Genomic DNA, 12,379 nt, shown 5'->3' on the forward strand with positions numbered 1-12,379 from the left:
ACTCTTAACTCCTCCAAGGGACCCTTAGGAGGTAAGTTCTGTTATTACCCCCATTTTACAGACGACTGAAGGCACACTCGTACAAAGGAAGGTGCCTGCGTTTACCTGGCTGCTAAGTGGCAGGGCTGGGATCTGACCTCACAGAGTCTAGTTCCAGTGCCTGTGTTTTTGTTTTTACGTTTATTTGTTTACTTGAGTAATCTACACCCACCACGGGGCTCGAACTCACTACCCTTAAGATCAAGAGTCGCAAGCTCTTCCAACAGAGCCAGCCAGGTGCCCCAGGGTCTGTGTTCTTAACCATTATGCTGTGCTGGATACGTTCAGCTGTATTTTCTAAAGTGATTATGGAGTCACTTAGATTATTGTGGGGAGTGACGTCTGCAAGTTGGGTTGGCTCAGTGGCACCCCTGTCCAAAAGCTCAGGGGTTATGTGGAAATCGTCCTTGTTGCTTTCCCAATGTCCCTTCCAGTCTGTGTTTCCGAGACTTGTTGTGTACGGTAGGTAGACAGAGTGAATCTGACTCATCGTAGAGTATAACACTTGTTCAAGACCAAAACCTTGAATGATGAAACGATTTTGTTTCCAAGGCCATGCTAACAGAAATCGAGCACAAGGTTGCGTCTCTGCTAGAGAGCTGCAAAGATCGGGGGCCGGGAGACAGTGGGGCCACTCATCAGGAGGCTGAAGCTCTTTCCTTGAAGCTAAAGACTGTGAAGTGCAATTTGGAAAAAGTCCAGATCATGCTTCAGGAGAAATACAATGAAGACCAGGTAAGACACGGCCACGTATAGACATGAGTGGGTAGATGATCTGATAGAACCACCAGGAAGGAATTCTGGCAGAGGTGATAAGACAGCCACAGAAGAAATTCTACTACGTAAGAGAGAATGAAGCATCTTCAAACTGTAAGGGAAGGTTGTACTGACTTGTGTTACTGATTCCATTTTGCCCTGCAGTTTTCCTACCTAGGCTCTTGTTAGGGACGGCGTTGGTCTGCATTGGGTTGGTTTGACTGGAATGATGGTTCTCACTGGTAATGAGGTGTGGTGTAGGCCCTCTTTGTAAAAGAAAGATAAGGTTTAAAGGTAATGTGTCACCCCACTTGACTGGAAAATGAAGCGCCAATAGTGAAGATTAAATTTTTTTTTTGAGAAGCTTAAAGTTAGACATCAGAAATAGAAAAACTGTTTACAGGATACGTTCTGTTATTTACAAATACATATACTGATGGAAGTGTCATGCAGTTGAACTGTTCTCGTGACTTTTAAAAGCATTCTGTATAAATGCAAATGCGTGTCTTATGAGTAGAGCCTTACTATATAAGATTTGCATCTATACTTAGGAGATGGTGGTTCCTACTCAAAGGACTTACATTCACAGAAATAAGATTGGCTGCAGATACACAGACTCTGTGGTTCCCCTTTCATCCTCATATGTCCTCTCTTTTTAAAAAATGTTTTGGACCTATGGGAAATTTGCATTTATAAGCGTTAGTACTATTTCTCTTTTCGGGGTGTGTGTGTGTGTGTTTTACTTTGTTCTTAAAACAGAGAAGCAATACATTTCCTAGTTTTTAGTAATTCATTGGATGAATTACACTGAGAAAATTAAATGACCACTTCAGGGGCGCCTGGGTGGCTCAGTCGGTCAAGCATCCGACTTTGGCTCGGGTCGTGATCTCACACCCCGTGAGTTCAAGCCCCACGTCGGGCTCTGTGCTGACAGCTCAGAGCCTGGAGCCTGCTTCGGATTCTGTGTCTCCCTCTCTCTCTGCCCCTCCCCTGCTCGCACTCTGTCTCTCTCTCAAAAATAAACAATTAAAAAAATAAATAAAATGACCACTTCATCAAACGTAATGGTTTTTTGAAGTTGTTTTGAAACAACTACCTTAAATCATAGTATATACTTGTAATAAATAATGAAACCTAGTCACTTCATATAAAACTTTCCCATTATGTGGTCTCTTTAGTAGAACTAAAATAAAGGGAGTCATTTTTTAAATAGTGTACCATCATAAAATGTTTTGCAGCATTCTGCCACACTAAAGAAACCTTCAGAGCATCAAAATGATCTCCAACCAGATAACCTTTCTGAACTTGAACCTGTTGTAAGTGAAAGGCCACAATTCAGCAGACAAAAAGATTTCCAGCAGCAACAGGTAATTGTAGCCCTTAACAGATATAAGGATAAGAATAAAGGTTTCTGTATGGAATTTCCCTTTGAACTAAGTACCAAACTGCTCCTGGAGGGTGTGTGTGAGTGGTAAGCATTTACTGCAACACCCACCTTGCTTTCACCCACCTTGCTTTCGCCTTCTGCAGGTGGGGACACTCTAACTTTGCTATTTTATTGATTTGCATCTTATTTCAAACTAAGTAAATACCTTCAGGGGGACTTACTCTCTAACCGTAACACCTCTTTCCCTATTGTTTCTAAACGTGTTTTGCATATTTTAGGGGACTTTCCATATGTGTAGCATATATTGTAATATTTACTTGATCATTGTGTGAATACTTGAAGTAGGTTTTTGAGAAATAAAAGTTAAGGGGAACAAGCAAGCAAGAAAGGGAAATAGTAGATAATAATTTAGGAAATGGTTCAAAATGAGATGCTCTCAACAGAAGAAACCGTTGGCTGTAATTGGAAAACTTTGACTGGACCATTTGAATCTCATTCAATGATAGGTCCTGGAGTTAAAACCAACAGAACAGAAAGATTTCATCAAATTCGTAGAATTTAATGCTAAGAAAATACGGCCCCAGTTTTGCCAACCTGATAAAGATACAACTCAGAAATCATCTGAGAGGTAAGACATTTTTAGAGTTGGACATTCAGCTATGGTTGGGAGAACTCAGAGCATTTCTTCTTAAATCACTTCTAAAACTCTTACCGAATGCAACCAAAATTATCTGTTGATTATTCTTTTCACCTTTTATTTCCCTTTAAAAGCATTAAGGCATCTAGCCCCTCAAAGGATGCTCCAGACTCCGTCTTGTCAACTCAGGGCCAAAGTGGGGATAAGTGGCAATATTTACGTCACGAACTGTCATCAAAGATTGGGCTACCGCTACCTCAGCTTGTGCAGCCTCAGGTCAGTGGCTGTGACGCACACGGTGTAAATCATAAATAAACATGCGGTGTAAATCATAAATAAACACGTTTGTCTTTGAAAATGCAACAAGCATTCATTAAGTACCCGTATACGTGTTCCGCATTAGGCGGAAATAAAATCGTTGGTTTTCAGAAAGCGAAGATGCCAAGTGGCTTTTTCATCTGGCCGACCCTTTTTCACCCTCCTGGAAGTCTGCGTGAAGTGCCACTCCTTTGTGCTTTTGTGGCACTCTGAGCTTCCCTAATCACAGCTCTTACGATACTGAGTACCTGTTTATTTGTCTGTATTCCCCATTAAGTGGTATAGGAAGAAAAGACCATGTCTGCCTGGTTCACATTTGAGTGCCTGGCACAGTATCTGAAACATTGTGAAGTCTCAGTTTCAATATGTTGAATGAATAAAGGAATGAATAATATGGTTTTTTTTTTTAAGAAACACTTTTTTAATGTTTTAATTGTTAACTGTTTTAATTGTTTAATGTTTTAATGGCACAATGCTATATTAGCGTCATTCATTCATCAAGATGATTTGGAATCTACAGTGTGCCAGGTACCTATGTCCCACAAACACGCTGTCTTACTGCCATCACAGTTCTTAATCATACTGGGCCAGCTGCTGCTGGATTTCTCTCTGAGCAGGGAGCCCGTGAGCAGATTAACACTGTTGGTCACAGCTATCAAGCTTCTGCCTTCAACTTTGCACCCAACCTGCCTGGGCAAAGGTTACCGCCTATTGCCCAGTTCTCCAGTCTGGTGGGAACTTTCCTGTTCTATTCTGCCGAGAACCTTTCCTGGCCTATTGATGTTGAATTAAACTCATTGGCTTTAGTCTTGGTTTCTCCTCATCATACACACTGTAACACGTATATTGTTCTCTTTCCAACCGCAGAACATCATCAGTTCTTTTCCCCAGGCAAAATCTGACACCACCCCACTCTGTTTCTTTGTATTTATTAGTTTTCTAATTTGAAAAGGGAATTAACTCTGAATCTTTCTGTCTTCTAGAGTCACAGCTAATTTTTAATGCTTATTTAGCTTTCCAATAACAGATCAAGATGCAAGTCTGTACCTGGAGGGGACTATTCTAAGAGTTGGCTCTATACCAGGGGTCTACCAATAAATGGGAAGAGAAACCGCTAACCTCATAACGTGAATGGCATTGCTACCAAATTGAAACAGTAGTGATTTTACTCTATTTTCAAGTTATGGTTTATCTTGCCTCATTTTGTTATCTCAATAGACCCTCAAGTGTCTAAGTAAAGCTTTTCATGACCTTTCAAAGCTGTCCACAATATTTAAAATTTAAATTTTTCTTACAAGTGACAAGGTAGACAAAAACATTTACCAAGAAAGTAATTTGGAAGATAGCACGTGAAAAAGCATTTTTGCTGTTTAACATTAACAGCAGCAGGATCTCAAATTGTAATGAGGTTTCTCTTTTTTCATATAGGTTGCCACAAATATGAGTATTCTACCCAGTGTGAGTGTGTATAACTTCAGATACCCAACAACTGAAGAACTGAAAACATATACCACACAGCTTGAAGACCTGCGTCAAGAGGCAAATAATTTTCAGACCCAGGTAGCAGCTTCACATTACATATTTTCCTCACCGCAATATCAAAAAAGAAGGGAAATGTGACATTGTAAATTAGCCATCATTTTTTAAATTGAATAAATGGTAGAATCCATGGTGGAATGGGTCCTAGAATTGCAAGTAGAGTTTATCTCTTGCCAACTCTGATGAATGTGGTAGCACCTGCCGAGACCACCATGTACAAAGATCATTGAACCCAAGTCTAAGATCGGCAGGAACAAGGATCGTTGTTGATTAGTACTGTCTGCAGTGGTGCTCTGTGATTGGAAGGGTAAGGAAGGAGGGGAGTATTGACAAGATTTCCAACCTTGACTAAGCTGAATGCTGAAACGGTGTGCTGGGTAATGTTAAGTATCAACCAGAGAAGACCATAGGAAATAGAATCTAAATTGGGGTGATTGCTAGCTTTCACATGCTTCTAAATATCTTGTACCTGGTCAAGAATTCAGAGTGTTCATTGGTAAAGAAAAAGAGGTGGCTCCAACAGCTTATGCTAAAATATAAGGATACCTTGTGGCTCCCAAACTCACTAGGACACAATCGCACAACCCTAGGTGCCTCCCTTGAAGTTGTACATCTAAGGATGGCCTTAATTCTCACAATCAGCCCATATATAACACTTCTAATTTCCACCCCCACTCCACAGCCCATCCATATCTTTTTTTTATTGAGATGCAACTGACATATTAGCTTCAGGTGTCCACCATAATGATTCAATATTTGTATATTTTGTGAAATGATCACCACAATGAATCTAACATGCATCACCACATACAGTTATAAAAATGTTTTTCCTGAAATGAGAACTTGTAAGATCTACTCTCTTGACAACTTTCAAATATGTAACACAGTATTTATTAACTGTAGTTACCATGCCGTGCCTACCATCTATCTTTAAGATACTGTACCTCTTCCCAATCATCCCTTTCAAATGTCTTCTTTTCCTTCTCCAGGCTGTACTTGATTCCATTAACCCACTTTCTCCTACCTTACAATGTGGGAGGCAGGGAGCCATGGGAAGAGGGATAGTGTGCTTTCCTTGGGACGAGACTCCCACATGGATGGCCCCGCTAAGGAAGTCCTTCATCTTGTTATTTACCTTTTAATTCCATTTCAATGGTTACTCACTACCAAGCGTTGAGTTTCTTAAACTTGTTTTTCTCAGACTTAACATCCTAATTATATTTGTTTATTCTTCTACCTGATTCACAAAGTGTTCAAAACAACCAATTATAAAAGAGTATAACGTAGGGGCGCCTGGGTGGCTCAGTCAGTTAAGCGTCCAACTTCAGCTCAGGTCACGATCTCGCGGTCCGTGAGTTCGAGCCCCGCGTCGGGCTCTGGGCTGATGGCTCAGAGCCTGGAGCCTGCTTCCGATTCTGTGTCTCCCTCTCTCTCTGCTCCTCCCCTGTTCATGCTCTGTCTCTCTCTCTCTCTGTCTCAAAAATATATAAACGTTAAAAAAAAAAAATTAAAAAAAAAAAAAAAGTATAACGTAAATTGTAAACCATAACAAAACCAGGGAAAATGGAGGCTTAGGAAGGCAAGGAATCCTAATATTTATTTTTTTCTTTTTTCCTCTCGATTCAGGAAAACATGACAGAAGAAACATACATAAATTTGGATAAAAAATTATTTGAACTATTTCTGACCCTCAGTCAGTGCCTTGCCAGCGTGGAGGAGATGCTGCAGACACCTGGGCTCTTCAGAGAGGATGTCTGTGCTCGGCAGGCGCACTACGAGGTAAGGAATTTCCAATAAGCCCATGTGTTGGCCGTTGCTGCAAACAGCCCGCTGTTTAAGCCAGAGCTGAAGCCTCTTAAAGTCAGAGTCTATTCACTGTGTCTTTCCTTCTCACCTCTTCGCAGACACTGGCTCTTGAGTTGAAAAAACTTTACTTAGCTATGGGTGATAAGAAGGATGATCTTTTGAAAGCCATGACTTGGTCTGGGAAGAACGCCGACTTGTTCCATGAATGTTTGAATAACCTCCAAGTCTACCTGGAGCACACCCAGGCCACGGCTGCATCTAGGAGCAAGTCCCTAAAAGCTGGCCTCGACTATAACCGCAGTTATCAGGTACAGGGCTAGGCGCTCAGCCTACTTTGGCACTGTTTCATGTTAATTTCTGTTCATTCCTATTCCTGGTGGCAGTCATGATTAGGAATTGCTAAGGAAAGTGGTGAGAGGTTCTTTCTGTGAAGGTCTTTAGATTAGTTCAGTGCCTGTGTTTGGAGACCATTTGAAAGCGAGGTCCTTCCCAAAGTTGTGGTATGAATTTGTTAGATCGGGCTAATGAACCGTTTCTTTCCTGTGTTACATTTAGTCATTAATGATTGTCCTAGGGGAGGATTTCTCAGTAACAGGGAGCCATTAAAGTTTTTTTTTTTTTAATTTTTTTAATGTTTTTATTTATTTTTGAGAAGAAAGAGAGAGAGCATGAGCAAGGGAGGGGTAGAGAGACAGAGGGAGACACAGAATCCGAAGCAGGCTCCAGGCTCTGAGCTATCAGCACAGAGCCTGATGCAGGGATCAAAGTCACAAGCTGTGAGATCATGACGTGAGCCGAAGTCGATCCCTTAACTGACTGAGCCACCCACGCACCCCGACCATTAAAGTTTTTGAGCAAAAGAAGGGCACTCTGTGTATGTTTCAGGTAGATTCACCTGGCTGTTAACTACTGTGGATTAGAGGACAGACTTGAGGCAAGCAGACAGACAATTCTAGTAGTTTCCTAACTAGAGAAAAAGAAATGAAACACAACACCACTTATGAAGGAGTCTTGCCCGTAAAGTCAAACCTCAATCTGATCATGTAAAATAGACACAAGAGAAGAGCATTGCAGCAGTGTGGGGGGGTCAGCCAAATGCAGACCGTGGGAAGCTGTATAGAGTAAAAGACCTGTGTTTTCACCATCCCACCCAAAACCCCAGGAATAAACAAGAGAGATGGTTGGGGAGCCTGCAGATCACAAGAGACTTAACACATGTATTAGTCCCTTGCAACCTGAACCTCATTTAGATTCCAATTCAAACAAACCAAAAGGAAAAATTATAGCTAATTAGAGAAATGTGAACCCTTTCCTATAGCTAATGATACTAGGAAATGGTTGTTGATTTGTAATATTAAAAAAAATTTTTTTTAACGTTTGTTTATTTTTGAGAGAGAGAGGGAGAGAGAAACAGAAAGCTTGCAGGGGAGGGGCAGAGAGAGAGGGAGGCACAGAATCCGAAGCAGGCTCCAAGCTCTGAGCTGTCAGCACAGCCCGACGTGGGGCTCGAACTCCCAAGCTGTGAGATCATGACCTGAGCTGAAGTTGGACGCTTAACTGACTGAGCCACTCAGGCGCCCCAATTTTGTACTGTTTTTAAAGGGAGGAATCTTTGTCTTTTAAAAACACATACTGAAACTTACCATGATGAAATATCTGTGATTTGTTTCAAAATATTCTGAGGGGAAGGAGATTAGATATAGTTAAGAAGGCTCAGGGGAGGGCACAGAGCAGAGATGACCAGTCACAAGTCAATAATTGTTAAAGCTAGGCAATTCCTCTATTTTGGTATATGTTTGGAACTTCTGTTAGCATAAAAATTAAAGGACGGCTAAATTTTTTGTAAGGTATTAAAGGGGCCCGCATGAGATTCTTACTGTTTGTTGCATTTATCTTCCTATACAGAATGAAATAAAGCGATTGTATGATCAACTTACTAAGAATAAAACATCTTTACAACAGTCTTTGAATGAAATTAGTGGCCAGAGTATTGATGAACAGCTTCAGGTAATCAAGTCAAAACAATTACACTGATCTGACCTTGGACCAAAGAGTTTTGTGTAGAAGCTGTGTTTCTGAAGCACTTTCCTTTGGGAGCAGTGGCAAGGCTAGAGTAAACAAATAGAAACGAGAACTCTTTATGTGGACCTTTAAAAATATCTCATAAGTAGTACCTTATGAAGAGTAAATTAAACCGACACAACACCATGGTCACCTATCAACCAGGCAAAAATGGAAGTTTGTGCAGGGTCAGTGAGAGTATTAGGAAATGAGGCCCCCATTCTCTTGGGAGGAGAATTTGTCCAGCTTCTCAGGATCGGTTGGCTATAAATCAGAATTTTACGTGTGAATGTGCTTCCACCCACAGTAGGCTCACTTCATTCATTTATTCAGCAAGTATGAATTGAGGACCTTCTGTGGACAGATAGTGCTATAGATGTTGCACTTATCCTAAGGAAGGAAGACAAGGGCATAGAGAAACGTGTATATAAATACTCAAGGATGGACCTAGCAGCACTGCTTGAACTAAAAACGCTTCGATAGCCCAAAAGCCATTAAGGGCAGACTCTTAGAAAAGCAGTGTGTGTCCATTTGCAAGGAGTCCGGTATTTGTACTGATTTGCAGAGCAGCTGGTAAGTACGGAGGCAGCTTGCAGAACAGAGTGATGTGTGCGTTCATTAAGTTTAAGGATGTGCACATGTGCTTCTGGTCCATGCTTCAAACGTGTTGGGGACAAATTTTCTGGGAGAAGCTGGAGGTGAGGGAGGAGAAGTGGGACTTTCATTTTTCCCTTAATTTTTTCTGTACGGTTTCATTCTTTTACAATGAATATGCACACTTCTCTGGCTTCTGAAAGGGTTTGCTTTTTTGCATTGTCTCTCACTGTAGAAAGCAGATGCGTATACAGTGGAGCTGCAGAACTCCGAGAGCCGAGTGGCAAAACTAAGAGACGAAGGGGAGAGGCTTCGTTTACCTTATGTGTTACTGCAAGAGGTTTACAAATTAGAGGTATGTGTGAGCAGAAAACATTCGGTCAGTGAATCGCTATGATTATAAGCAGTGAGACTTCTTGTTCTTCCAGAAAGAGAGTTCAGGTTTGTTCTCCAAAGAGAGTTTAGCTTTGTTCTCCATCTGGATTATTTTCGTGGTTGGATGAAAACGTTCTTTCTTTTCAGGATGTGCTTGACAGTATGTGGGGAATCTTGAGAGCTCGGTACACAGAACTCAGCAGCCCTTTCATCACTGAGAGCCAGCAAGATGCCTTATTGCAAGGCATGGTGGAACTAGTGGCTATTGGAAAGGAAAAGCTTGCTCATGACCACTTAAAACAACCCAAAAGTAAAGATGCCTTACAGGCTCAAATACAGAATCACAAGGTAAGACGCGTGGGTCAGATTACCTTTTCATAGACTTTAAGTCTTTCTGACTTAACCATAGAGCATCCATTTTCTTCCTTGGTGAAATATACGTTGTTCATTCATTCATTCACTCTTTGTTTGAACTAACATCAATGAGACGGCTTACTGGATATCAGGAACTCCGCTGACCTCTAAGAATGTGATTGTGAGGGAAAACAGATATAGTTCCTTACGTTCATGGAGCTTTTGGTTGAAAGAGAGACATTTATGAACAAGTCATTCCAAACAAATTTAAAATTAAAATTGAGACACATGCTTTCAGAGCATTTAAGAGGGGAAATTGAATTCAGGAGATTAGGGAAGGCTTTCCTGAGAACTGAGGCCAAAAAAATATCTATACCTCAATATGTAAATGTGTATCTATTGTAATGCTACAATAAATCTTTTAGTTGTCCATTCATTTTATTACACAACAGCCTCATGATCACCACCTAAAGACATGTAGTAATTTAAGTACTGATGCAAAAAAAAAAAAAAAATGGGAAAGACCATTTCTGCCTCCAACAAGCTGAACTCTAGGCGTGTGATAAGGAGACCTTGTTCTAAGAAATCCAAAGGTAAATATTCTATAAAGAATGGAGGGGGAAAGGAAAAAATAATATTATGGATATCTACAGTGTCAGGATTTGTTCTGGATGCTTTTATAAACCTTCTACATACCCTTTTCAAGGGACTAGGAGAAAGGATTCGCATAAGAAGTTCCTCCAGACAATTAGAAGGGGCAGCTGACTATGCAAATGGAGGAGAACCATGTGAAGCTAAAGATTTCCTGTGTAAAGGTTCTTAAAGTGTTGTTCTGGGAGCTTTTACATACCAGGATCCCAACAGACCCTGTCAACAAATTCCTTGTACTTGGCCATGTTATTGAGTAGAAAATCAAGCCAGAGTGTAGGAACCTCTGGCTGTTCCATGTGTGGGCTTCTTGGGCTCACTCATCTATCCATCCAATTTAGTGTCTTGAAATTAACCGGCCATGTCAGTATCGATCTTTTCGTAAAGTTTCTTAAAACTTGGAGTAACTGGGGGGTGCCTGGGTGGCCAGTCGGTTTTAAGTGTCCGACTTCGGCTCAGGTCATGATCTCATGGTTCATGAGTTCAAGCCCCATGTCAGGCTCTGTGCTGACAGCTCAGAGCCTGGAGCCAGCTTCGGATTCTGTATCTCCCTCTCTCTCTGCTCCTCCTTTGCTTACATGTGGTCTCTCTCTCAAAAATAAATAAAGATTTAAAAAAAAAAACAAAACTCAGAGTAACTGATTTAGGAAGATTTCACTGGAAATTGAAATTGGCTAACACTGTTTGCCCTTTAACATGGACTGTTTTATGGAAAATGTTACTTAGGAGGATTTTTCTTTATGACTTGTTAAAATGCCATTAGTGTTAAAGACTAATGGGTACACAGTCAATTTTCTTTTTCTTTCCTCTTATGTGTGACTCTGCATGGCCGTCTTGGGATTTAAAAGCAACTACACCTGGGGCGCCTGGGTGGCTCAGTCAGTTAAGCATCCGACCTCAGCTCAGGACATGATCTCACTGTTGGTGGGTTTGAGCCCCACGTTGGGCTCTGTGCTGACAGCTCAGAGCCTGGAGCCTGCTTCAGATTCTGTGTTTCCCTCTCTCTTTGCCCCTCCCCCACTCACACTCTGTCTCTCTCTGTCTCTTGAAAATAAATAAATGTTAGAAAAAAAAATTAGGGGTGCCTGGGTGGCTCAGTGGGCTAAGCGTCCGACTTCGGCTCAGGTCATGATCTCACAGTTTGTGGGTTTGAGCCCCACGTTGGGCTCTGTGCTGACAGCTCAGAGCCTGGAGCCTGCTTCGGATTCTGTGTCTCCCTCTCTCTCTGCCCCTCCCCAGCTCACACTCTGTCTGTCTGTCTCTCAAAAATAAACAAGCATTAAAAAAAATTTTTTTAATTAAAAAAAATAAAATAAAAGTAAATACACCTGTATAAAAAGTTGAAGTAACTCAGTTTTTAAGTTTCACGATGTAGAAATAAATAAATAACAAGTCTTGTCCATTGTACAGCTTTTTTTCCAGAAGCTGGTTGCTGACATGCTGTTGATCCAAACATACTCCAACAGAATGCCTCCTTCTTTACTGCAAAAGAAAGACACGTTTTGGGCAGAACAAATACAAGAAATTAAATTACTGGAAGAAAAGTCACACCAACGTGGAATAAAGCTGCAAAGTTTATTGCAGGTACTTGAGATATGTAAACGTCGTGCTTAACCCTGGAATTCTGGACCTTGGACCACCACCTGCTGGTGTCCAGAGGTGTCGAGTTACCATTAAGCAGTAGTTAAATGGGAACTCACACTGAGGAGATGGAAGCCTGTTCTAGTCCTGACTGCTGCTCCGGGAATGAAATAGTTGCTGAGATTCCGCACGCGGGAACGAGGGGATGGCATGTCTTTCCACCTTCTAGGTTTGTGTGCAAATAAACAAAATTGGAAGCGCACTTTGAGATCCATAAAGAGGTC

The 12,379-nt window shown here is 41.2% G+C and overlaps 1 protein-coding gene across 11 annotated transcripts in view; it reads left to right on the forward strand.

Annotated features, from left to right (window-relative positions):
• The window catches only part of SYNE2 (spectrin repeat containing nuclear envelope protein 2), a 339,154-nt gene that overhangs the window by 241,766 nt on the left and 85,009 nt on the right, over positions 1-12,379 (forward strand). For all 11 annotated transcript variants that reach the window (XM_078448168.2, XM_078448169.2, XM_078448161.2 and 8 more), the window contains 11 exons: positions 592-774; positions 2,034-2,162; positions 2,689-2,810; positions 2,954-3,095; positions 4,566-4,697; positions 6,303-6,455; positions 6,581-6,790; positions 8,388-8,489; positions 9,373-9,492; positions 9,660-9,860; positions 11,925-12,098. In XM_078448168.2, coding sequence (XP_078304294.2) covers positions 592-774; positions 2,034-2,162; positions 2,689-2,810; positions 2,954-3,095; positions 4,566-4,697; positions 6,303-6,455; positions 6,581-6,790; positions 8,388-8,489; positions 9,373-9,492; positions 9,660-9,860; positions 11,925-12,098 — 1,668 coding nt within the window. The remainder of the gene's footprint in view (positions 1-591; positions 775-2,033; positions 2,163-2,688; positions 2,811-2,953; positions 3,096-4,565; positions 4,698-6,302; positions 6,456-6,580; positions 6,791-8,387; positions 8,490-9,372; positions 9,493-9,659; positions 9,861-11,924; positions 12,099-12,379) is intronic.

Source organism: Panthera onca, chromosome B3, assembly GCF_046562875.1.
Source record: "Panthera onca isolate mPanOnc1 chromosome B3, mPanOnc1 haplotype 2, whole genome shotgun sequence".
Classification (NCBI taxonomy): domain Eukaryota; kingdom Metazoa; phylum Chordata; class Mammalia; order Carnivora; family Felidae; genus Panthera; species Panthera onca.